This window comes from Grus americana, chromosome 15 (assembly GCF_028858705.1).
Source record: "Grus americana isolate bGruAme1 chromosome 15, bGruAme1.mat, whole genome shotgun sequence".
In the NCBI taxonomy this organism is placed as follows: domain Eukaryota; kingdom Metazoa; phylum Chordata; class Aves; order Gruiformes; family Gruidae; genus Grus; species Grus americana.
Genome location: NC_072866.1, coordinates 10,711,759 through 10,737,158, shown reverse-complemented (window position 1 = coordinate 10,737,158; position 25,400 = coordinate 10,711,759). Strand labels below are relative to the sequence as shown.

General features: G+C 54.8%; 2 protein-coding genes across 4 annotated transcripts in view; both read right to left on the bottom strand.

Annotated features, from left to right (window-relative positions):
• Positions 1-219: 219 nt before the first annotated feature.
• RASD1 (ras related dexamethasone induced 1) lies at positions 220-2,245 on the bottom strand. The gene is made up of 2 exons (XM_054843287.1): positions 1,836-2,245; positions 220-1,567 (listed from the first exon to the last, which is right to left on the bottom strand). Exons 1-2 carry the CDS (start codon positions 2,119-2,121, stop codon positions 1,017-1,019), a joined length of 837 nt encoding a protein of 278 aa, XP_054699262.1. The 5' UTR covers positions 2,122-2,245; the 3' UTR covers positions 220-1,016.
• An 8,381-nt stretch (positions 2,246-10,626) lies between these two features.
• PEMT (phosphatidylethanolamine N-methyltransferase) overlaps positions 10,627-25,400 on the bottom strand; it is a 43,396-nt gene continuing 28,622 nt past the window's right edge. For all 3 annotated transcript variants that reach the window (XM_054843306.1, XM_054843305.1, XM_054843307.1), the window contains exons 4-8: positions 22,353-22,498; positions 17,911-18,022; positions 13,661-13,735; positions 12,842-12,902; positions 10,627-12,089 (exon numbers count right to left, since the gene is read on the bottom strand). In XM_054843306.1, coding sequence (XP_054699281.1) covers positions 12,848-12,902; positions 13,661-13,735; positions 17,911-18,022; positions 22,353-22,498 — 388 coding nt within the window. In that variant the 3' untranslated portion in view covers positions 10,627-12,089; positions 12,842-12,847. The remainder of the gene's footprint in view (positions 12,090-12,841; positions 12,903-13,660; positions 13,736-17,910; positions 18,023-22,352; positions 22,499-25,400) is intronic.

The following is a 25,400-nucleotide window of genomic DNA, read 5'->3' as shown; positions in this document are numbered from 1 at the left end:
AGTAACTAACTCTGCATGGCCCCTCATTACCCCGTGAAGCAAGAAATCAGCTGCTTGCGGAGACAGAAACCTTTGCACTGGGAGTCGGAGAAAATGGGGTAATAAAGGGATTGAGTTGAGAGGCCGTTTTTAGCACCTTGGAGCTGGGCTTAGGTCTCGGTTTAACAGGATTTGGTTTTGCTACAGGGCCAGGCAAAGAAGCTAAAGCAAACCCACAGGTGTCGTTTTAAAAAGATTTTATTAATTTGTAGAAAAAATAAAACATCAAGTTTCACCCACGGTAGAAACACTTGAAGATTTTTTTGTTCATGTCAATGACAACCAATACCTACATAAAGTGCCTATTATTTTCTTATTTAAAAAACCCTTCCCACTCCCCCCACCCTCCCCAAATCTTGCAAATCAGACAAGACAAATGTAAACAAGAGTCAGTTTTTTGGTCCATCGGAGCTGTAACTCTGCAATGTCTTTGCAACAGCTTAGGAGTGTCTTCTGCACGTGTTTTGCAGACAGAGACGAACACACGACACAGAGCCAGAGTCCGTGCACAGCTTCTCAACTTAAAAAACCCCAAACAAAACAACAAAAAAACCAACCCCAAAGCCCCAGGCAGGCACTGGCAGGCCCCTGCCCTCCCGCCTGAAGGCAGTGCCTGAGGCTGGGTGGTTTGGGAGGGGAAAGAAAACCCAAGGTCTGTGCCCTCCACGCTCATCCTCCCACCTGGCAGCTCACCCTTTCCCTGTCTCCCTGCCCAGAGGAGGCTGGTCCCAGCACACCCCCCTCCTGCCCTCCACAGCCTCTCCCTTCGCATCCCTCGCTCCCAAAATGCGCCCCCAGGGGAGGGAGCTGATGAAAGCGATCCCTCGGGAGGAGGGAGGCTGGGGAAGAGGCGACCCGCTCTCTGCCCCGGGTGGGTGCCTGCCCACCCTCCTGCCTGCCCAAAGTCAATTCGGAAACAAGCATCTTTTCCCCCTCCCTCCCTTCCTTCCTTCCTGTCGCGGGGCGAGCGGGGGCTCCTAGCTGATCACACAGCGGTCCTTCTCCTTGCTGTGTCCGCCGCCAATGGCTTTCTCCCGGATGTACATGAGGTCGCTGTGGACACTGGGTCGCCGGGCAAAGGGGGCCACGATGCCGTACGCCTCCTCCGTGCTGCCCCGGCCCCCCTCTTTCAGCAGCTTTTTGCCTTTCAGTGCCTTCTTGTGCAGGATGTCGCAGTATTGGACCGAGACCTTGCGGTGCAGGTCGGGGCTCATCTCACTGGGCAGCTTGGCCATGGCGAAGAGCGCCTGGAACATCTGGTCCAGGCTGCTGTTCTTCTTGGCTGAAATCTCGAAGTAGGCGCATTTTTTGGGGTCCCCTCCCACGAGCTGCTCGATCTCCCGGGGCTGCACCTCCCGGTAAAAGTCCCGGTCGCCCTTGTTGCCGCAGATGACCAGGGGCACCTCTATGTTCTCCTTAGTTTTGTTCTTCAGGCACGACTTGGTCTCTAGGATTTGCTGCTTCAGGCGCTGCACCTCCTCAAAGGAGTCCCGGTTGTCCAGGCTGAAGACGAGGATGAACACGTCTCCTGGGGACAAAAAGAGAACGTGAGATGCTTACAGGGACGGGGACACAGAGAGACCCGCTGCCTAAGCCATGCAGAGACTTGGGGAGGGAAGGACTAGGTTCTGCATCCTCCTGTCCACCCTGTGCAGGGAGCAAAGTTGCTCACCCCATGCACACACAAAATCCCACCTCCTTCCTCCCAGGACTGGAAAAACATCCCCAAACTGGGCAAGAACACTTGAAATCTGGCAAGGGACCCCCCTTCCTCCCAGTGCTCCCCAGCCAAGTACCTGTGAGGATGGAGAGGCGACGCATGGCTGGGAAGGGGTGGTTGCCCGACGTGTCTAGGATGTCGAGCTGGTAGACCTCGCCACGGATGCTGTAGAACTTGCGGTGGAAGTCCTCGATGGTGGGCGTGTATTGCTCCTCGAAGCGGCCAGTGAGGAAGCGTGAGACGATGGCCGTCTTGCCCACCTTGGAGGAGCCCAGGATGACCATGCGGTAGCAGTTCTTGGCGGGGATGCTCAGCTCGGCCTCGCTGGGACACATCTTCTTGATCATCGCTGCCAGTTTCATTGAAGCTGGCGAAGGGGCAGCTTGCTCCAGAGAGGAAGGAGGATGAGGAGGAGGAAGGCGATGTCTGCCCGGCTGTTCAGCTCCTCTCCTCTCGCAGGAAAGGCCGGTGTGAGCTCTGCACGGCCGCCACCGCGTTATATGGAGGCGGCAGCGACCGCCCCTCGGCGCGTCACGGCCCGGGGCGGCGGCGGCTGAGTCAGTGCACGGCTCCGCGCCCGCCCCGCTCCCCCGGCCGAGCACCCGCTGCTCTGCCAGCCAGACCCTTTGCAGCCCTGGTCGGGCTCTCGGTGCTGCGCAGCCCGGCCCCGTTTGCAGCCCGGTTGGGGCTCTCGGTTCTTGGCAGCCCGGTCCCGTTTGCAGCCCGGTTGGAGCTCTCGGTTCTTGGCAGCCCGGTCCCGTTTGCAGCCCGGTTCGCACTGCCGGTGCTCTGCCCGCAGGACCCTTTGCAGCTCCCGATCGGGATCCGGTGCTGCGCAGCCCGGTCCCGCTTGCAGTCCGGTTCGCACTCCCGGTTCTGCACAGCCCAGTTCCGTTTGCCGCCCGGTTGGGGCTCCCGGTGCTTGGCAGCCCATTCCCGTTTGCACACCCGGTGCTGCACAGCCCGGCCCCGTTCGCAGCCCGTTCCGGGCTCCCGGTCCCGTGTGCAAGCCCACCCCTTTGCAGCTCAGCCCAGGGACCCGGTGCTTTGTATCCGTCCCGTTCGCAGCCCGGTCCGGACTCTCGGCGCCCTGCAGCCGGCTCGGGGCTCCGGGGGCTCCGCACGCCCCGCAGTGGGGTCTTCCCGAGCGGGACCCCTTTGCCGGCCGCGTCGCCTGAGCGCAGGGACCCGGGGCGGGGGGTGCCGGGGGGTCCCAACCCCCTCTCCCGACCCCGGCCCAGCCCCGGGGCGCCGAGCGCGGTGCCGCTGCAGCGCCGACTCCCCCGCTAGGGGGCAGGCGAGGGCACGGCCGGCGGGTCGGGCAGCGCGGGCAGCGCAGGGCAGGGCGGGCAGCGCGGGCAGGGCAGGCAGGGCACCGGCAATGCTGCCCCGGGCAGGGCTGGGGAAGTTCGGCCCGGGGGCATGAGCCACAGCAAAGGGTTCTGCAGCCCCTGTGGGGCCGGGGGGGGGGGGTCTGCCCAGAGGAGGAGGAAGGATGCTCGCAGGGATGCAGGCAAGGTGCAGGCAGCAGGGTTGTGCCTGGGGCGGGCAGGGTGTATGGTGCTGCTTCACATCGGGGGAGCTGATCTTGTCGGGTGCTGAGTCCTTGGGGAAATGGGAGCGTTGCTGTGCTGAGGGATCTCTGTGCCGTCAATAAGTGGGAGACAGGGCCCAGGAAAAGCCAAGCTCCTCTTTCACGTCAGGCTGATGAGAAAGTGTGAATTAAAAACACCTGTGAGGATCTGCTGGATATTAAAAAACAAAACAAAACAAAACAAAACAAAACAAAACAAAACAAAAACACACACACCAAAAAAACTACACACCAAAAAAACCAAACCAAAAAAACTTGGCAAAAGGTGATGCTTAAATATGGTTCAGGATAGCAGAAGCCTCACCTACGACACCGAGAGGAAGCTCAGGGACTGCTAGAACACCCAAATTTGTGCAGCATGGTGCATTTCATCAGTACCGCTTGGGAAACAGATGGTGCTGAGCTTTTCATCTCCCCCGAGCGTGGTCTTACACTTACGCTTGGACACCAATTCACTGTCCAAAGTTTTACAGAGGAATCGTGGTCGTCGGGGGGGTGGGAGGGAGCAGCAGATTAAACAGCCCCTTGCAGCCTCATCCCTGCCGGCGGGGAAACATCCTCCCCAGCAGCAGAGGCACAAGGACACTTGGGGGAGAGAAAGTGGGACAGTTTTCCATGTTTATTGATCTGTGTGCGAGACAGCAAAGAGGTTTAATAGCCGATTACAGAGCACAAATGTACCACCCCAAAATAACAAAAAGATCATTTAATTGAAGTGGTTGATGAAAAACAACAGGGGGAATAGGAAGCGCCGACCTCTGGGGGACAGACAAATCGAATATCTCGACTGGCGTTTATTGTTGATTGTAAAACTATTAATAGTGCCAGGAACGGGTAAAAATAGCCTGCTCGAAGCCTACTCTTAGGTTAACAGGCTTCAGCAACAGAAAAATCTTTTACTCCCTTCAAAAGGCTCTTTGGCGACAGCAAAAGGCAGATGTGCCGCCAGGATCCCGTGGGCTTGGCTCAGGGGTGTGGGGTGCGACTGGAGCCACCCTGCCAGGGAGACCCCCCGGGAGCAAGGACAGGGATCCCGGGCAGACGGAGGAGAGCTGATGGCTGCAGGATCTCCCAGGGAGAGGACGTGGGCGCTGCCTATGCTATCCTGGAGCCCAGCTCCTTGCAGAGTCACACAGAGGAGGATTACGATGCATTAGGCAGAGTCCCCCCAAGATCATCTAGAAACTCATGTCCTGGTGAAATCAGAGCACATTTGCCGGGAGCCAGCTGCCAGTGATGGATGATAAAGGATCCACCTTGCTGTGAGGCAAAGTCTTCCTACAGTTATGACTCTCTTAAAAATCACCATCTATTTCTGACCTGACTGCAAATAGCCCAAGTCTTAAGCAGGGGCAGGTAAAACAGCCTTTTCCCCCATGGCTGCCATACCGCCTGTGCAGAGTTTGACTCTGCCATTTGTGGGGTGCTTTGCTCCTCGCCCGGTTTTGGAGGGTACAGGCTCTTTGCGCGCTCACGCCGCTGCTCGGTACAGCAAGAGCCTCAGGCAGGCTGCTGTACACGAAACTCAGCAACCGCAGATACCTTTAATGGAATCGAACATCTTCAGCACAGATCAATCCCCGGTTTCTTGCTATTTCTCTCCCTATTTGCATCCTCACGGGTTTACCAGCCACCTGCCAACAAACAAAACCCGCCCGGCGGCTGCGAAGCAAGTGGCTGAGGAAAGGAAATTCCACGAAAGTCACACAAACATCCCGGCGACAGAACATGCGGCTCCCCAGGGTCTGGCTTGGACAAACTGTGCGAGCAGCAAAATAGAGCTCGCAGCAACACCAGCCTCTGCAAAAATGCAGGAAGCAAAATGTACCAGGAGGCAGGAGCGTGCATCGTGCTGCCCGGCCCAGGGACAGGCGAGCCGGGGGATACTTGGAAAAGAACAATTACATCAGAACATGACTTTGATTTCTGAGCGTGCTGCGGAGCTGGGAAGTATCGTCACCCTGGAGTTGAGCTGGCCTCGGTTCATGGCTGGGTCCTACAGGTCCAAGCGGTGAAAAAGCCGAGTGGAACAGCCGTTTGTGCCTTTCGCGCCCCAGCACACGCAGACCCCGTGGCCTCTCCTGAGCTTCAGAGAGGAGCACATCCAACATGAGCTCCTTATCTTTGCCATTAAGAATCTTCACGTCCTACCAAAGGCTTGTCCCCTGCGCAGCAGCATGCGGCATTCCCTGGTTCTGGAGCAGGGCGTTGCGAACGCACACACGGAGCCAAGCCCTCTTCCCAGCCCAGCTTTCCTGGCTCCCCAGTTCCTGCTTTTCTCCCCAAAGACAGGGACCCTCTCCCTGTTCGGTGTACAGCACCCCGGCGTGCTGCTCGTTAGCCCGCTCACAAATAACCGGTGTGGGCTGTGTGGTTCCCAGCGGCTGCTGGCGAGCAGCGGGGTCTTGCAGCAGCCCTGGCTGCTCCCCCAGGGATGGGAGAAGGAGCGAGGGGCTGGAGGAAGAGGGGAGCAGCTGGGTAGGGAAGGGAAGAGAGGGTTTAGCTATAGCTCTTGCTCGTCCCCCTGGGGAAAAGCATCTGATTAAATCAAGATGCAGGATCCAGGGTTGCTATTCATTCCCTATATTATTAGCTTGTCTCATTTTATTAAATCTCCTTTAAGGCTTTTCAAAAGGAGCACGTAATTCACAACATATAATTTTTCCCAGATGAGATATGATGCAGAAGCGGGCTGCTCTGTCGCTGGGGACTGGGGGGGTGGGTTTATTTGTTTCCTACTCCCACCCCCTACTTCTTTTGCAACACTTTTCATGTCTCTTGATTCCTTTTAGCATTTGGGATTTGATTAACAGAGAATTTGAAAGCCTGAGACACGTCTCAAATCCCCAATTCCTTGAGTCATCCAGGCAAGGGGTGGCGAGAGCTCCCTTGGAGACGCCATCCCCACGCCAGGCACGATGCAGCTCCTGGAGCAGGCTCATGCCGTGCCTTGGTCTCCGGACCTTCTGCATCCACCCCCCTTCTCTCACCTTTGGTGTGTGCTTGCTGTGATAAACTCGCCAAAAACCCAGGGATGGGGTGGAGTGCCTGTATCACGGTGCAAAGCGGTGTGCTCCAACGGATCACGCGGTGCCGCGGCTTTCCTTACCAGCGGTGCAAACACGTTGGATGGCCGAGCACGCAGTGAGAGCCAGGGTTTCGGTGGCACCACACCGCAGGGGGCTCGGTTTCGCTGCCTTGCCGCCCCAGGGATGGTGTCCTGCTCTCCAGCAGAGGCCGTGGAAGCATCTCCACTCTGAGCACACCAAGGTGACATTAACTCATCAGCAATAACTGTGCAGCACAGCTGGGTCAAGAGCTCCGTATGGAGCAGAATTGGGGTTCCTCGAGCTGGGGACACCCTGGGAATTCTCTGCTCCTGGTTTCCATCCCATCTCATGCCGTCCTCTCGCCCATGGTTCGGAGGCAGCAGCATCCCACCAGCATCCAACATGGACAAAGACATTTGCGTGTCCTGGACATGTCCCCAAACTCCAGCACCTTCTGCTCCCTTCCAAAGAGCGTCAGCCTCCCTGGGATTAGAGAGAAATGTCACCTGTAACTGGAGATGGGCAGTGACGGGGCTTGGAATATAGGGCACGGGGGAGAGGGAGGCATGGTGACCCCGGCGGATGTGTTGCTACAGATTTCAGGAGGGTTCCCATGGAAATAGCAGCGGCTGCGGGGGTTATAGGACAAAAATAAAAGCCCAAGAGGAGGCAGCAAGCTGGCTGGCCTGCAACGGGCTGGAGCTGGTGGAGGGATGCGCAGCCAGTGCTGAGGGCTTGGAGCCTGGAGGTGTTTTGTGTCCAGGTGCCACATTTGTCCCCCCGGCTGTGGGGTCCGGAGGGGGCTGAGGCCGGCACAGGGTTTGAGGATGCGAGGGGCGAATTGGGGTTGGGGGCGTTGAGCAGGGCGAGGGTGGAGCCTTGCTCCATGCTGGTGCCCATACCAAGGACCCTGGAGGCTCCCACAAATGCTCGGCTCCGGCGCAGCAGCAAAGCAGAGGTGCGGGCAGACCCCAGCCCCAACATTCCCCTTCCCGGGGGGCTCTGGCTGCTCTGCCTCCCTCCTCCAACTCTGATTCAGAAAGGAGCCGTGCTCAGTAAACAATTCCCCTCTGAAGAAAACGCAACATGGAAAAAGCTGCACATTCCTATGATTTTTTTTTTTGAAATAAGATCCAAGGAGGATGCGGCACAGCATGGCCAGCTCACTGGGCTGTCCCGGGCGGCTTTTTAGTGTGCAGATTAAAGAAAACAGCCTCGTAACTTGTCCTCTGGCACATGGCGGGAGCTCCGTGCGTAAAGGCCCCCCAGGGTGGAGGGCAGAGGTGGGCTGCGGTCTGGGGTGGGTTGGATGGCGTTTCCGTGCTGTCCCTGGCAGGAGTGATGGGAAGGGCAGGGGGGCGGCGGGCACGGGGTGCTGCTGCTCTCCTGGCGCTGGGGGTCATTGCGAAGCATCCCCTGGGCACCCAATGAGACGGGGGCTGCCTGCATCCGCAGACCCCAGAGCAGGAGCTTGCCAGCAGCGCCCATGCGGCTCAATCCCGGCTCTGCCGAGGTGGGACAGATCCTGGTCCTTTCCCAGGCATTTGTTTGGGCTCCAACACTGGTGGTTTGGGCTCCAACACTGGTGGCTTCCCACCTGGAAACAGCTTCCCACCAGGGAATTCTTCCCATTGCATTTCTTTGTGACCATTTGAAGCCCAGACTGCTTTCCCTGTGCAGTGGGGACAGAGGAGACTGGTTTATTCCCCTGTAAAGGTAAGTCCTGTCATGTCACCCGTCTGACTTCTCTGGATTAAGGGATCCCCAATAAAGCAGTCAGTGCCCAAACTGCCCCCGAAAGCCCCCGTATCGCCTGTGCTCAAAGCTCATCTTTGCTTTTGCATCAAATCCCAATTGCTGGCAGACAAACCCCCCTCCCCTGCCCACCGAATATCTGTGCGGAGATTCAACCTCGGCGTCGGGAGCCACTGCCAGAGCCCCCCGTTTCCCTCCATCTTCCCGAACAGCAATAATGCCGACTCAGCAAGCCAGGCCTGGCAGGAGCCCAACGGGAATCCTGACTTATCCATCGCTCCGCCAATGCGATACCCTGCCTCGATTGCGCCATGTGTTTATCCTCCGTTCCTGGCTAATTGTGTGTGTTTGCCACGTAAGGGCCAGTGGCCGTCCCTCCCCCGGGGTTGAAGGCAGTACAGCTTCAATGGGCAAAAGCAAATGGGTGTGGGGTGACGGGTGGTCATAGCGGAGGGCAGCGTCCCCGGTTCTGGATGTCCCCACCATCCCTTCAGTTGCCTTCAGGGAAAAGACCGCAGGATGCGGCCTCCGGCTCCCAAAGTGTCCCCGGATGAAGCATCCTGCAAGAGTGGAGCTGGCCCCGCATCGCGTGCCCATCGCTGGGGCAGTTTGGGGTTGCATGGGGATTCCCCCACCCCCCCCAAAAAAAAAATCACATGCAGTTTCAGGGAGGGGAGACACGTGCAGGGAAGCCATGCAAACGGCCACACGGAGAAAACCCGGGTGGAGTGTGAGGGTGGGCACAGCCGCTGCCGGGGGCTGCTGAGCGGGACGGGGTGACCCGAGGCAGCTCGGTGTGATGGACTTGGTGACCCGGCCATCCCTGCCAGGCAGGAGTTGTGATTTAACTAGTTTCTTCTTTCCCGGTGTTTGCTCTGGAGAAATGTCCTGAACATCAAGGGAGGCATTATCTGCAGCATCTGCACACAGCCTCACGTGCGGCGTTTCCCAAGGCTGCAAAGAACCCCCCCGCCAAGCTCAGGTGGGCCCAGCAAGCCCCACAAGCGGATTTTGAAGCCAGGAAGTTATGAAAACGGACCCAGGACCACATTTCCAGGGATCCCGCTTGGTGAGCCGGGGGATGCACCCACCCATGCTGGGCCATAACCGGCTGGTCCCGGGGGTCCGACAGTGCAGGTCTCATCTTTGGAAGCAGCAGGAGTCTCACGTCCCGACCTGGGGGCCGTGGGGTCCATCCCTGCATCAGTGCAGGATACGGCCCAGCCGCAGCCAGGCACTGGCCCTGGGAATGGGAAGGGGGGGGGGGAACAGCTCCAACACCACAAATGCTTCATGCTCAGCCTGAAGGTTTCATTCCCACCCTCTGTAATCTCAAATTCTGAGAAATATTATGTAATTGAATAGGAATCAAATTTTTTCCTCATAACCGGGGAGAGTCCCCCTAATCCCTCGCTGTTGAATACTACGAAGCAACGTAAATAATGGTATACAATGGTGTCTCTGTGTTTTCCTCCCCGCAGCCCCGGCGAGCGGCACGGCACCGCCAGGAACTGGCCCCGGCCAGAGCCAACCCCTCCGCCCGAGGGAGAAAGGCAGGCTTGGACCCCGCGAGATGGGCTTCAACATCACCTTCCAGCTCCTCGGTTTTGCTTTAGGGAACAGAGAAGCCGTGTCTGAAACATCAAACTCCAGCTTTATGGCAGCCAGAACCAGTTCTGCGAAGGCAGCAACACATTAATCTGTGCTGGCTGCTGCGGGAAGAGCTACTAAAACTGGGGATATATCTGGCATAGCCCCAAAAAAGCCCTTGTGCAATGCAAAGCTGACACGGAGCGGCTGGGAATTGGGAAGAGTTGGGTTTGAAATGGCGGATCGAGGGGGAAGGAGTCCACGAAGCCGGTCCTGGCACAGCACCAAAACCCTGTGCTTTTGGGATGCTGCAGGCAGGGGAGGGGAAGCAGCTCCGTCGCTGGGGTTTATAGTGACAGACACCCATTTTGGGGGGCTGATGCTGGCTGGGGATGGGAATGGTACAGCTGGGGTCCCCCCGGCCTCGTGGCGGGGACAGGGAAAAGCGTACATGGTCTCCAGACCGGGAACAAGACAGCACAAATACAACCCTCGCTGCATTCTCGTTAAGAGTAATCCTTCCCGAACAAGCACGTGTCTCTTCGGTAAATACTGATTTCACCTATCAACAAATCTGAATTTATTTACATCAGAGACTTTGAGCCAGGACTGTCAACTCTGACATAAATTGAATAATGCAATGTATCCTCTCCTTGCTGGTTGCTATGGGTACTGGACTGTTTTAGCCTCTGTCTATAAACATTAACTATGAAGGGGATGTGGAAACTTACCTAAAAATAAAATACTATGTCCAAGTCTTTAAGAGGAAAGTTGTTGAGATGGCGATAAAAAAAAAAAATCCTCGTGTAATGGTTCTGAAGCGGTGAAACACAAACACAGCATCCATGAGCCCTGGCTGAAGGAAACAGAGGCTGGACTGAAAAGAAACCAACATTTTTAATTCCTGCTGAGCAATGCCCGAAGGGTGAATTACAACATGCAAAAGCAAAAGGAAATCGGACCGTTTCGCGGAGGTGACACTGAGAAAAAGGAGGACCCTCTGCGGAGGGGACAACACGATGCTGAGACATGGCACTGCATCCCGGTGCCGGCGCAGGAGCCAGCAGCTGCTCCCTTCTCCAGCGCTGCTGCCGGGGACTTTACGCTGCTTTTTTTTTTTTTGGTCGTTTATAGCTTATTTCTCAAACTGTTCTGGGAATGTAAACACTGAGCCTGGGTCTGGAGCATCACCCCTGGGACCTTCCCGTTCAGGGCAGGATCCAGCACCGGGCTCTTTGGGACTCGCCGAGGCTGGTGGCGGGGCGGAGGGGCAGATCTGTACCCGGCTTCTGCAGGCAGAAGCAGCCCTTTCCCTTCCTCCCACCCACCCACCCACCGCCCCTGCAAGGCAGTGAAAAATAGCTGGAAGGCACTGGGTGGTGGGGAAGGCAGGCGGGACACTCATGTGGCCCCCAGGGAAAAGAAGGGACCGGGTGGGTGTGGAGGGGGCCGGGGCACCGACATGGCCAGGGATGGGATATCTGCAGGGATCGACTCTTCCCCTTGGTCTTCTCCATGCTGGAGTTTCCCCATGAGACGGCTGCCATCCCTCCTTCCCCCTCGGGCAGTGGTTTAGGTCATACGTTCACATCTACGTGCTTTCAGTCACCTTTCTCGGAGCCTTTGCAAATAGCGTGGAGATGCTACAGGGCTCTGTACAGCTGGGAAAACAGCTCTGGACGGGGAGGTTTCCCTCTCCCTGAAAAGACGGGGTTTGTTATTGGATTTGTAGCAGGTTTCGTTGTTGTTGAGTTTGCAGCAGTTTCCCCTCTTCCTTCTCCAGCCATGTTTGAATGTCCCAGGGGCTCCCGAACCCACCCCATTGCTTCGCCCAAGCTTTTGTTTTCTTCCTGTGGCTCTTTGGCAGCATCTTCAGATGATCTTCAGCATCAGCCGGAGCTGGTGCTTTCCCATGCTCAGAGCTTGCTTACAAAAGGCCCCCAGTGTCTCCATCGTTACTCTGCTTGCCCTCCAGTCCGGGGCTGCTGCTGAATTGCTTTTTCCCCTGCAGATCTCCAGTAATCGGTGCAGGAGAAGAGGTGAGGAGGTCCCACGTCATGCGGCTCTCGGGGGACCATTACCTTTGTGGCAGGAGCTGCAGTGACCCAGCAATGGGGACAGAGACCTGGGGACAGGGACCTCCAGCTCCCACGGGCAGCTGCGAGGAGGCGCCGCCACGCTCGGGCTGTTCCTCTGATCGCTTTCAATACTGCAGGGTGCTCAGTTGGCTCATTAAGGGTTGCCGGGCTAATTAGTAGGATACATCTCAGTAGGAAAACGGGCAAATCGGACAGCGTGGAGACCGGAGAGGCACGCTGTGCTGAGGTATCCGAGACACCGCCTTGCAAAGGGCAAAGAGACAAGAGTCTGTTAGGGACCTCACGGGTGCTGCAGCATCTTTCCCGGGGCAGAGGCTACTGGGCTCCAAAACCTCAGCGCTGCCGTGAGCTTGTCCAGCCTCTCCAACCACCAGCGGGCAGATGCACCGGGGGCTTCCAGGGGGGCACTGACCGCAGGGAAAGGAGCCTGGGCAGGAACTTAGGCTTTTGTACAAACTTTTGGCCCCAAAAAACAAGCCCAGGCTGAGTTTCTGGGGTGAACTGGTGCAAGCCCATGAGCAGAATGCTCCCAGCTTGGGCATGGAGCAGACTGGAGCAGGGATGCCCGATTTCCCGGCGGGGTGATCGGGCACGCGTGCCCTCTCGCACCATCCCTGCCGCTTGCTGGAGTACCTGCCATGGCCAATAGCTGCTTTTTTCTGCCTGATTCAGACTAAGCCTGGAGCCTCGACGCTCCCCAGCAATTCTCCTTCGCGCTGGCTCTCAAGTATATAATCAAAACACTTTGGGGGTTGCTGGTCGGGTGCCAAGAGGCAGACGCAAGCACTGCTGTGTAAAGCCTTCCCACCTGGTTTTTTGCGGTGGTTTGAAGCTCAGATCCCTTGAGAAGTGCAGGAAGGGCTCTGGAGGAGCTGGGGAGGGCAGGGGAGCGCTGGGAGGGCGGGTGGTGCTCCCATCCCCATCTAAAGCGCTCGTAGGTGGGGGAGCCCGGCAAAGCAGCCCCTCTCGCTGCAACACTGATCGGCACACATACCTGTTGCTACTTGTTCTTTGCTCCCTTCTGTTTCTGCCGATATATTTCCTCTGTGAAAGGCCTGTGGTTGGGAGGACGGGAATTTGGGGAGAGACACAACAGAGGGACAAAAGAAGGGGGGAAGAATTAAAATCAAGACTATTTGCGTGCTATCCTTTGGGCTCAGACACTCTGCCCTTCACAGGTTGGCACAGCCCAACTATTCCTGTGCCATGGCAATCCTCGGCTCGGTATCTCCAGACCAAGGAGTGGCTCCAAGCTGCTCCCAACCCAGGACCATCCCTGCACCGCACAGCATGATGTTCAGCAATGCAGATGGGCCTCGGCTCTCTTTGCAACTCCTCCTCCCTTGCAAAGACAAAAGACCTTTCACTGCTGAAGCACGACCGCTGCTTCCGGGAATAATTCTGGGCTGCTCTGTCCTGGGCTGCTGGGCTATCGTGGTACAAAATATCTGAGAAGCCCATCCAAGGAACTACAAAATGCAAGCTCTTCTTGCAGGGTCTCTTCAGAAGACACAATGAGTCCCTTCACTGCCTTCCTTATTGCTCTTGTATAGACAGAATCCGGCACCCAAAAGAAAAAATATCTCATTCTGATAAAAATAAACAAATGCATAAATGTTCCTAGAACTCAGCAAATAGTTTAAGAGAGGAATCTGCCCATTATCAAAACAATTGAAAAACAATCCTCTGTTTTCCTTTCTTCCCTGCTGAATCAACTGGAAAAAACATCTCTACTTCTGCAGTTCCCTGAAACCTCACAAGTTAAAGCTGGTAGAAATAATTAGAAGCTCTCCAGTTTTGCAGAGCTACTCACCCTTCATACAGCATTGCAATTGTGTAGGAAATTGCCACTACAGCTGTCAGCAAAAGGCCAGCTGGGCTTGCATGCCTGTTTTGAAAGAGAAGGAAAAGATCAGGTAAGTACATGGGCTTATGCAAGACCTGGTTTAGAAAGTGAAATGAGATGCTGGCTCCAGGAGAGCACTCTCTTGCTCATTAAACAGAACCGAACAAAAGGCTGGGGGTTTTTTTGTACTTAATGTTAACTGTCTTAGACAGATGTTACTTGGCAAGGCCTCTTCCCCAGCCTACTTCGGCGACTTCTTTTAAGTCTGATCCCTGCACGTCTCTGCTAAGAGAGCTTCTGCTTTGATGCTAAGTCCTGAGATTATAAGACTGTTTAATAGCTGAGCAGCTGCTGATGTACGGCTGTGGCTCCCAGCCAGCGCTATAAGGGAAATGCCTGATGTGCACAGAAAGACAGGCCACCCAGGGTGCAGGAGACACCTGGCAGAAGGAGCAGCGTATGGTACCGTATACCTCCAAATGTCAGCAGGGCTGGGGATGGAAAGGGATGGGAAGGTCCATGCCTGCCCCGTGAAGGGTGCTGGGGCCGGTGCTGCACCGGGGCTGGCTGCATGGGGTGCTGGGGGCTCGGTTCACATTTAAATCCATTTCAAGATGTTTTAGGAACACGTCCTGTCACCTCCCAAGGCCCACCCAAATGCTGTCCTTCAGCAAGGGGCCATCAGGCACAGCACGGGGGACCGATGCCACCGCACCACACCGCCCTGTGTTCGGTTATGGGGAGAAGTGCTTGAGGGCTGCGGATGCAACAGGGATGGCTGCATGGCTGCTCCTTTTAGCACCAAGGCCAAAGAATTGGGACTAAAAAATCCCCATCACCTCCCACTTGAAGGAGAGATGTCAACGTCGGCTGCAAACCTGCACCGCCCACGCGGGGCCACCTCTCTGACGCTTGGCCTGAAAGCATCTCGGGGCAAGAGGCAGACACCAGCGAAGGCAGCAGGGGCTTTGCTAAGGCGCCAGAATTTCAGCAGGAGGGTTCAGTCCCCAAACCAGGGGCTGAGCCCCTCCCACGGTGTGCAAATTCCCGGGGTGAGAGTGGTCGCACCAGCAGGGATTCCCCACTTGCTAACCCAGCACCCACGAGGTCCTGGCCCCATCTCCCCAGCCAGGGGCACAGCTCTGTCTGGCTCACCGCAGGCACCAGCCCCCCCAAACCACCCTTTTTGCATCCTATGCCTCCAGCTAATGGCTGCAAGCATTTCCCTTAATTAGGACACTGCTGATTGCCTTTATTGCTGGTTGCAGCTCAGCTCTGAGGGGGACAAGAGCTGGCTGTCAACAAAAAAATGTACTTAGCTGGTCCTTGGTGAGGATAAACATCCTGCAAGCCTTGTGCAAGGGGACTAGTCCTGTCGGGAAAACATTCCTTCAGAGAGACCAAACTACCTAAACCTTGTACTGGACCTGCCGTCACGTACTGCCTGGCCGCATCAGTTCCTGGAGAGATGCACACCAATCTTCACCTCTTCACTGTTTACATTTTGCAAGAAGTTTTTCCCTCGTTAGGAAGCACTGGGCAACTTCTTCCTCTCCCAACCCCCTGCTATTACATGCTTAGTCATGTCTCCTCCTTGATTCGTATCAGAGAGAACAAATTTGCATGATTGTTTGTTGACAGCAAGACCTCTAATTGCATCATTTGGCTGCAGTGCCAGCTCTGATTTACACAGCCTGTTGCCATGAGTTAAAACACTTCCCTACCAGAGATACACAAAGCTGTCCCCAAACAGCTAATGCTCCATTTGTCTTTTGGGAGAAGCGAGGCTGCTTGACGCGGTGATGAGAAGCATTTGGGTGAGTTGTTTCTCTCATCTTTCAAGCTCAACCTACTTATTGGGCAACGGCTCGTGTTGTAGCAGGGTCAATGATGAGTTAGCCAAGAAGGTTTCGTGGTCTTTTTTTAGTTAGGACCTTTTTTTGGGTAGGAAGTCTGTCTGTCCCCAAGCGTCACTGCAGGGCTGTGGGTTGTCTGCAAGAGCAACGGTGTGGGCTCACGTCCTTCCCCACCAGCCTCGCTGGTCCTGGGTGTTGGACATGGGACACCCGCTTTGCCCTTTCCTCCTGGAGCTCCTGTTTTTGTCGTGACTGGTGGAGGTGCCTTCTCCAATGTCTTTGGTGGACACATTTATTTTGGCTGTGGAACTGCCATTAGATGAGCTGGGGATAGCTGCACTGTCCTGCAAGGGAGGAAACAGCAGCTCTCGCCCCACGCGATGCTTTTAAGGTTGGACTGGGCTCGGAAGGCAGGCTGCCTGGTGTGCTGCCAGGCTCGCTTACGTTATGTGGTATGTACTCTTACAGATTAAAATGAATCAGTCCTTTGGGCTCCAGTGCCATGATATGGAGCATGATACATCACCGACAGAGCAAAAATGTGTTCTACATCTTATGTCTGTCCAAACCCAGACGGCAGACGCATTCCTCCGGCATCCCTCCCACTGACGCAGAGCCAGGACGTTAGCTCTTACCTCCGAGGGCAGGAACCTAACATCTTCTGAAAGCCCTGGGACCTCAGCAGTACCTCAGAAGAGACCTGAGACCCCCCAAAAACCTCAGCGAGCAACCTGAGCTGAGATCCCAGGGAAGATAAAGAGTCAAAACCACCACGTGAAGGGTTGCGCAGAGCTTCCCCAGGGCAGGCGGGCAGTGTCCTGGTGCCACTTCGCACAGCTCCAGCAATTCGTTAACAGCAATTATTTGGCATGCCTCACTGCCTTTTATGGTGGCAGCCTTTTAACAGAAAAAAAAGGCAATCACACTGTTGCCTCGAGCCGCTTTGAGCTGCTTTTGCCCAGGATCCCGGTGGAAGACCAAGCAATGTGCACCCGGCGTGAGGCTGCTCTCTCGCAGGGGCAAAGAAGGGATTTCCGTGACAGAAACAGCTCAGGAGGGTTCAGCTGGTTCTGCAAAGGCTCTAGGAAATACTTCAGTCCTCATCTTAAAACCATTAAAATCTCCTTATAACTTCTCCTGGTCAAATTCCTCACTCTGCGCTGTTGTGGGGTGATGGTGTCAGCTGCTCTCCAGCCACGGTGTGGTATGGGGGGGCTCATCCTGCCCCGGCTCTGCCCCACTCCCCCCAGCAATATCCACGCTGACATCGTGCCCCTGCTGACCCCGCGGCTGGCTCTCCTGCCCAGCACTGCCACGGCCCCAGCAGCGAGCTCGCCCCAGCTCTTGTGCACCATTTCCCAGGGTCTGGACCCAATCCGTGCCGTGGGTCTGCCAGGAAGGCAAACGGCCTCGTGCAGCCTGCCCTGACGGTGCCGGGGGGGGATTTCAAGTGCAGAACGAATGGCAGCAACGCTCGGTGGAGACAGGAGAGAAACCATCAGCTTTACTTATTACCAGGGGCCAGAAAGCACTGCACACGTGGCTGAAAAGGTGACCAGAAAGTGGCAAAGCACTTCATTTTTTTTCCACCGAAATAAGAGAGAGGTGGTCACACTCAGGAGCACCAGTGCAAAATATCTAGTGATAACAGAAAATATCTAGTGATAACGGCCTGCAATGCTCTATGGGTTCCTGATGTAACACAGCCAGGGTTTTTTCTCCTGAGCAAATAAATAAAATGTGATATTAAATGAAAACCACATAAAACTTGTTACACAGAATAGAGTATATTGCTCGTTTGCTGCTAAATTACAGCCTATTCATTTCCTCCTAAGCAGGCTATTAAGCTGTGTTGTATCACATGAGGAGTGTTTCGGAAGTGTTATCACCATGCAGTGGGGGAAAGGGTGTGTTGGCTTGTTTTGCTTTTTTCAGAGGTAAATACAGGGTCACTCTGATCCCCAGTATCAGTGTCCTGCCCCTGCCGAGTGACACCCAGCGTGAATTTGGCCCTGACTGTTGATTTTTCCACGTGCAGATCCTGCCAAGGATCTCATTCAGCTGCAGAGCATTTGCTGATGCTTCCTCTCCCCAGCACTTGGCCGTTATTTATTTTTCTACAACTAATGCTGCAAGTCCTTTATGACAGCAGAAGATTTTGCACGCACAAAAATAGTCAGAAAGAGAGAAAGCAAGAAACCAGGGCATGTTGCACTTTCCCTGCCATTTTGGGTTTTTTCGCCGACTGCCGTCACTAAGAGTTTCTTTGGCCCCTGATGCAGCCTGGCACCGTACGTCCTGCCGAGCACAGAGCCCGCGCTTGCCCTACGACCGGTGCTGATGGCAGGGGCACGTACTCACATGAGGGACCAGCCCAGGTAGATGGCCGTGCTGCCCCAGTACATGGGATTATCCAGGACGCTGAAGGGGAAGCTGGTCACTTTTGCCTCCATCAGGATGCCAAAGTAATCACCTGCAGAGCAAACAGAGGGTTTCTCGTTAGGCTCCACAAAGCTGAGTGTCACAGGGGGCCGTGGCACACTGGTACCCTCCCCATACCACGGAGCATCCCTGCCGAGGAGGCAGAGCAAAGGCAAACGAGGGGTTTTGCTGCTAATTTCCAGGCTGAGAAAACAGCAACAAATAGGTTGGCCGTTTACTCGGTGTCGATCAGCTTTTCCGGGAATGGCTCTTTGCCCACGGGGAAGGTTTGTGCATTACAACGAAGGTACAGCAGCCACGTCCCTTGTCAGGAGGCAGCTCTCGAGGTCCCAGCTGGCTTTCTCATTTGAAAACTGGCCGTCTGATGCCACTTGACAATGAAGCAAGTGCATAGGATCAAAACCATTTAATGGGGAAATGAGCCCAGCGCACTGTAACGGTGTTTTGAGATGTTATAATCACGACCGCCACCACCAAATGTCCTCATTCAGTGTCACCCTTATCTCATAGTTCAGAGAATTTCTCAGAATTTCAGAAAATAGCACCTCTGCCTACAAAACACTCAATTATCGGCATCATGATGATGATGATAATAGGTGATTGTCATCTGTTAGGAGGAAAGCTTTCAGAACTGTCAGCATCCAACCAGCTTCCTATCTACCTCGGAGCAATCCTTCCAACCTCCTGAAAGGAGCCTGGAGAAGAAATGACAAACAAGGAGATGTGCAGCTTGCAAGCGGCATTTCGAGGGGGAGTAAGGGCTGGGATGCCGAGCTCTGATTTCTGCTGGTCTCACAAGCGAGATCACAAAGCCCAGCGAGGATTTTGCTCCACGACCACTGTACAAGATGCACCATCAATCAGCGAGGAGCAGTGCTGGTCCATCGGCTCAGGGAGCTGCCGCAGCCCTGGGTCGCGTTCCCAGCTTTGCTGCCAGCCTGTTCTCTGACCTTGGGCAAGTCTCCTCTGTCCCTCCCGGTGCTATTGTGCACCGATCATAATATCAGTCTTTCTTATAGCGCAGAGGGTGGTGAGGATTAATGTATGGTGAGAAAGTGCTTGGAAATCCAGATAAAAGGCATTACAGGAGTGCAAACTATTCAAGGTTATTATTATTACCTGGTTCGTAGTGTAATTTCTTTGACCTCACATGGTGCAAAAACATTTATTTCTAAGGATAAACAGCGCCTGCCCAATTAGACAATGCTTTTGGGCTTTAACTACAGGCCACTAAGTGAGATAATTGCCTGGTATTCATACTATATGTTCTCACAGTTACTTGGCAATGCATCTCTGAGATTGTTCTGGTAGAAAGAACACATCACCCCCTGCCACAACCCATTTCTGTGCTTTCTTATGTGTCAAAATGCTTCATTATATCCTGCCTGCCCTCGCTTTTGGGCTGAACACCTTGCTCCCCAAATGGTGCTGGCACCGGGAAGGTCCGCACAAAGCCCTGGGTCCGTGGGGCTGGCAGGGGCTTATCTGAGCCTGGCACCGGTGGGGCTGCAGGACCCTTCGGGCAGGCTCCCTGCAAGCAAGAGCACACAGCAGCTGGGGGAGCAGGCAGCTGCCCCAGAACACAAGGTTTCCCATGTAAACCCTGCCTCTAAACCCACACAGTTAAATGAACATGACCACCAGAGAGGACCTGCAATATTTTTATATTCAGGCAGGTGCGAAGGCAAAGGACCGTGCATCGATTTGCACAGTGTCAGCCTGGGCATCTCCTGTGCCTCCATTACGCCCTCAAATCAGGAATCGGCTCCTTGGCAGGCTGGGGGACTTTGGCATCTAATTTGAGTTATTTTTTGCTGGAGGTCAGTGTAACCATTTTGCTGCACAGGGTAGACACTTTGGATCGCGGCACCAAAAGCCATTTGAGGCATTCTGCAAGGTCTCCCATGGTGCCCGGAGCCCAAGCTGGGCTGAAGCACCACCTCCGCTTCCCTCCAGAGAGCCGCCAGCTTCACCACAGCCCCGTAACAGACTTCGGTCAAGTCAGATTTACTTGAAATCTTGGTCAGCGCTGGAAGGAACCGCGCTCGGGTGCGAGACAGATGGGCTCAGACAGGCAGAGCCACCTCTCGGTGCCCTCGACCTCTGGGAAGCCGAGCCCTTGTTACTACGTTCGTCAGGAAATAGGGCAAACGATGAGGCAGACGGCGCTGAACTGATGACCGAATCCCTGCAAGGGCACGGTGCCGGGAGGATGGATGGCTCTGCAGGGGAGAAGGCTGCCAGGGCGAGGGGCCGCATCCAGGCGCTGCTGACAGAGGCTGGGGTTGGTGCTGCTGTGCAGGAGATGGGGTGGCACAGAAAGGCTTGTTGCAGAAGGGTGACTCCCGTGGCTCCCGCTGCACTGCGCTGCCCACACTTAAGAGACAAAGTGCTCTGCAGCCACTCCAAAAGTTAAATGAGGAATCTAATGGGCAGCCCTGACGTGGTCACTGTACCCTGCCTGGTTCAGCCCTCACTGCTGTAGGAAAACCTAAAAGGGAATGGTCAAATGCTGTTCCAGGAAGTTTTTGAAGTGCTTGGGTGTCAGAGGCTCTCTCAAAACTTCTCTTGAGCTCAGATATTGGCTGTGAGAAGAAGGTGGATGCCCCCTTCTTGCCAAAGCAGTGCAACCCTTTGCTACCTGCAGTCAGAAGTGCTATCACTGCTGGGGGACCCTGCTCCTCCCGCAGCGCCAGCACATCACTAAAACCCTGCACGGAGGACGACGTTGGATGTACCAGTCCCAAGTGAGTCCTGACCAAGAGAACATCCCCTGTGAGATCCTCGGAGACCCACAGACCCCTCGTCTTCCCCATGGCTGGGTAAGAAACCACACTGAACAGCATTCTCCGTTAAGAATTTCCTGACTTGGGGTTGCGGGGGCTTGCATGGAGCTGAGAAGCCACTATCGGTCCAAGGATGGATGCTCTGTGGGGCTCCAGCTGGGCCATGCCTCTGTGGGACAGAGGTCCCGAGCCAGCTCGGCTGCACCAGCACATGGTCTTGGCATCTCCCCACTCTGACTCAGCTCTGCCCTGGTGCCCGTCATGCCCCGGCTAGCAGAGAGAGCTGGCCTCGCTCCCTGCTGCATCACGCAATGCTCGGAGCCGTGCAGCCTCAGCCCGGTGCGCCGGTGGCAGGGAGAGCCTCCGCCGGCAGAGAGGATGGAGCAGAAGCGCCCGATACGGGCCACTGACGCCTGCCTGCCCTGCCGCGGGTGATACGGGAGCCACCGGCCACGCAGAGCAGAGGGGGACAGGGCCACTCTCGCTGCTTACGCTGAGCCTGACTCACTTGTTTGCTTTTCCCCGGCGGTTCAAGTCCAATGGATCCTCCTGGTCGGATGAATCAGGCTTTACGTAAACAACCCCAGACCTGGCTGAACTTCAGGAGCATTCAAGCAGCTCTTGCTGGCGGGTACTCCTGCGCCCGGCCTCTCTGGACATGTCTGCGCAGGCAAAGCATCGCTCCTGGGGGCTGCGGGTGATTTTGGAGGATGTCGGTGCCCAGCAGCTGAGGGACAGAGGCGTAACATGGGGCCGAGTGCTGAGCTCTATTTCTGGTGGCAGGATCTTGGCCAACTCAACACATTTCTTTGCAACTCCACTTGAAACCAGGAAGGCTTATTACCTCCTCCTCTTCTTCCTGGCGACGCTGCAGGAGCTAATTGAATTTGGTTTGTAAAGCACTTGCAAAAGCACAGCCTAAATGCAGTGTCAAAGCTGGGGCTGTGATTATTTCAGCCAGCGGGAGCTGCCCCTTTCCTTGGATATTTATTGTTCCTGTCTCTATTTTATTTTTATGAATTCCACACATACTGGCATGTTTTTAAAGTCAACAACGCTAACAGAATTACTCTCTAAATGTGAAAGCAGGCACAGTGGAAAATGCCTTCTGCCATAAAGCGGCAGATGAAAGAACCTGTCAGCGAACGTCAGGTTTATTGCAGAGGCAACAGCAAACGAGATCTTCCCTCGGCGCACGTGTCGAGCGGGTGTGGGCTCAGAGCAAGGCTGCGGGACGGCTCGCACCCGCTCTGCCGCTGCCGACCTGCTCATGGGGTCTGCGCTTGGAGTCCCTTTTCTGGAGGGCATCGGGACTTTCAGATGATCAGCTGCTTTCCAAAAATTTCAGGCTTGACACTGAAGGTGATAGGACTCACCATAATAAAACCACTGCACCATCTCCTCTGTGTGAGGTAACGGCATGGTTAGATGACGCTTTGGTATCGTAACACCAAGACCAAATCTAACAGCCCTGGAGGTAAGGATGAGGAAACTTACAGGACTCTGCCCTAGCAAAAGACCCCTGCAAGGATTAAATGCACTTTCTGGTTAAGCTGTTGAATTTTCAGTGCTTACCTAGGAATGTTCCGGTGAATCCCAGTGCTAAGAAGCTGGAGATGACAAACAAGGTCCCTACAGCCAAGATGGCCAAGCCCGAGTAATAGGCCCAATGGCAGTCCAAGCCCTCCAGCTTCGGCTGGCTCTTCATGGCTTCTGTGAAGCTGTTGGAGAGACAAGGGTTGTTAAAAGTGGCAACTCATTACTACTATCACCCACCTCTCCCTGGGAGACGCAGAGCTTTGGGACAGGATGCTGTTGAGCTTCACCAGCTCCCTTTTTCCACCTGGACCTACTCAACCTCCCACCAGGAGAAGCAAGGAGCCGAAGCCTTCTGAGCAGCCAGGGTTTGACCTGGAGCAGCTATTTCTACTTGCAACTCTTGCTCACTCCTGGAAATACCAACCCCACTGATACCAATATCAAAGCTTTGCCTTGCTCACCAAACCCCACGTTTCATCGTGACCAGGAGCTCTGGGAAAGATCCTCTTGCAAATGCTGGAGGCTGCGATGCCTCGACACAGGAATTGAAGGGTTGGGAACAGTCGGCTGGGTTATCTCGTGCTCCCACCCCCGTTCCTCTCCATCAAAATATTTTGCAGCGTTCACGTGTTAGCCACGTGCCCAGGAGTGATTCACGGCTGAAGCCTGACAGTCAGGGGGAGGATTGGAACAGCGAAAGGAAAATACTAGAGATATGCATTTTCAAGTGCGAACACAGCTTCTCAGCTCCAGGCTTGTTCACACATTTCAGGTCTGACCTTCCAAATACTCGTTTGTGAGTGGAATAATTGTGACCCCTCCCTTCAGCCCCCTGAACTTTGCCGGGAGCGGGGGTTGGCAGGCTCAGCATCTCACATAGCTCCGATACAAGCATACGACTACGAAGGAGACAACACCATGATTAAAAAAATGCCCATTAATAATAGCGAGAGGAGATAACAGACCCGCAGAGCCATACACAGTGTTTCTCCACATGCTGCTGACACATGAGGTAGGAAACTTTGAGCCTTTTTTTTTTAATGAGCACCCTGGAGGCTGAAATTCAAGTGGAATAACAGCTCTCCCGTGCCTCTGGCCACTGCTGCCTGCCAGGGCCGGGCCAGTAGAGCTGCTCCTGCCCACACTCCCAGGCTCCCTGGCTGGAAAGTGCTTCCATGACGTTACCTGCAGGGCTTGGGATAGTTTTTTTCCTGATGTCCAGTTCCCCCAAGCCCTGCAAATCCCTGGATTTTCTCTGTTGTCCAAATGAAAGCTGAGACACACAATCCTGCCTGCCCAGCTGATGTGCAAGCACCTGGAAACGCATCTTTTGAAGGCTCAAAGACCAGATGGCAAGTTACATGCACCAAGTAAAGTCCAGGATGATACTTAAACCAGGTTTAGGGACCTGGATGATATTTTCCTTGGAGCTCGTTCCTACTAGGTTTTCTACCGTCGAGGAGTTTTTAGGACCCTAGAGCAAGCCATTTAATCTCCACTTTGGACTGGAGCAAGGAAATAAAACATAGAATAAATGCAACGTGCTTGGGAGTGAGCAAGAACACAGCATCCTGGTGATGTACGCTCTGCCCCCGCCCCTGGAAATTAGAGAAATTCTCTTTTCCAGGGAGCCGAGCACAGGCAGAGGAACGACAGCGTGGCCCAGGGTGATGTAACGGAGGTCCCTGGGGATGGCTGTCCTCCAGCACACCTCCCTGCGCTCAGCAGGCTCACGGTTGTTTAGCTTAAATCAGTGCTGATGGGAACACACAAACCTGGCTGCAACATGAAGCAGCAGCAGCTGCACAACCCTTTGCATCACTTCCATGCTATTTATTTGTAAATGACACAAGTCTCCACTACAAGAAGTCCAAGCCTGCATCCCTGCTACCAGTGCTGCCTGGGTTTGGGTGGAAAGCGATCCCCCTGCAGGGATACACCCGTCTGCCTGAGCAATCCTGGCCTGGCTGTGCTCTCAAAGCACAGCACGACATCCCCGGGGATGCTCTGGAGCTCTTTGCTCCCACAGAGTAAGATGCTAATGCCTTTTCACAGTGCTTGGGGTTCGATTCCACATTCGGCCAGGACCTCCCCACAGGGTACCACTGCTGGAAAGGCATTTTACAGCAATCAAAGCTGCTGAGGATCCCTGGAGAGACAGGTCTGGGAGACCAGCACCAAACTGGCACCCTCCTGGATCCCAGCCCCCAGCAAAGAGATGGCAGAGCAGAGAGAGGTACAGCTAGAGCACAGCGCTCGGAAGCTGATTCTTGCTCCAGATGAGCTGGGTTCATGCTATCTCACATCCTTGAGGCTCCTCTGTTCTATGCTAGCGACCTGACTTGGCCTTGGAGCAGAAGAACAAAGGTGGCTTCAAGAGCATGAACTAGATGACTGAGAATCAGCCTTGGAGGTTTTGCAACCAGCACGTGACACGGTTTGTTTTGGCAAAGCTGTTTTCCCTGCTCCAGATGATCCCATCCTTCCTTTTCATGGTCGGATAGGCCTGCATTAGTTACCCTCATCAGCATGTCTTGCTCGGTCCCCTGCTGTTTGGCTTACAGCTAGAGAAGGAGGTGTTTGCATGGAGATAATGGACTGCCTTTCCCTCTAGTAATGTTTTATATCTTCCTAAACACACTCTCTATTTGCATTAAACATGATGCGCACAGGAGTTTTCAGAATTGGTAAATAAACCTTTTAAGCATTTATGATGCTGGGCCATGACAAGCAGCATGGAGTCGTCAATTATTCTGGCATCCGTGACTGCTCCTTGGTGGCGGGGGAGCCTCACCGTGCTGTGTTTCACCCTCCCTGGCAGGGGGAGGACAAGGTGTTGGCCGTCTCCCTTGCTAGGGGAGCTAGTCATGCAGCCGATTTGTCATTAAACCAGTCCCTTTCACCATGTGCCTCTGACTCACGTTTGCTACAGCATTTATTTCTGACTGCACAACAAGGCAGCGGCCCAGCTCGGTACCCAAGAGGACATCAATTAAAGCCACGTTTTGTCCCAGTACCTGGAAATGCTTCATGTGCCGAGCGGAGCGATTGCCATGGTGAGGAGCATCCCTCTAACCAGCGCAG

Bases quoted from the DNA above. Each gene is read 5' to 3' on its own strand.
- RASD1 (XM_054843287.1), bottom strand. From the start codon at position 2,121: ATGAAACTGGCAGCGATGATCAAGAAGATGTGTCCCAGCGAGGCCGAG. The intron at 1,568-1,835 runs GTACTTGGCTGG...TTTTGTCCCCAG, and splicing joins TCGCCTCTCCATCCTCACAG to GAGACGTGTTCATCCTCGTC.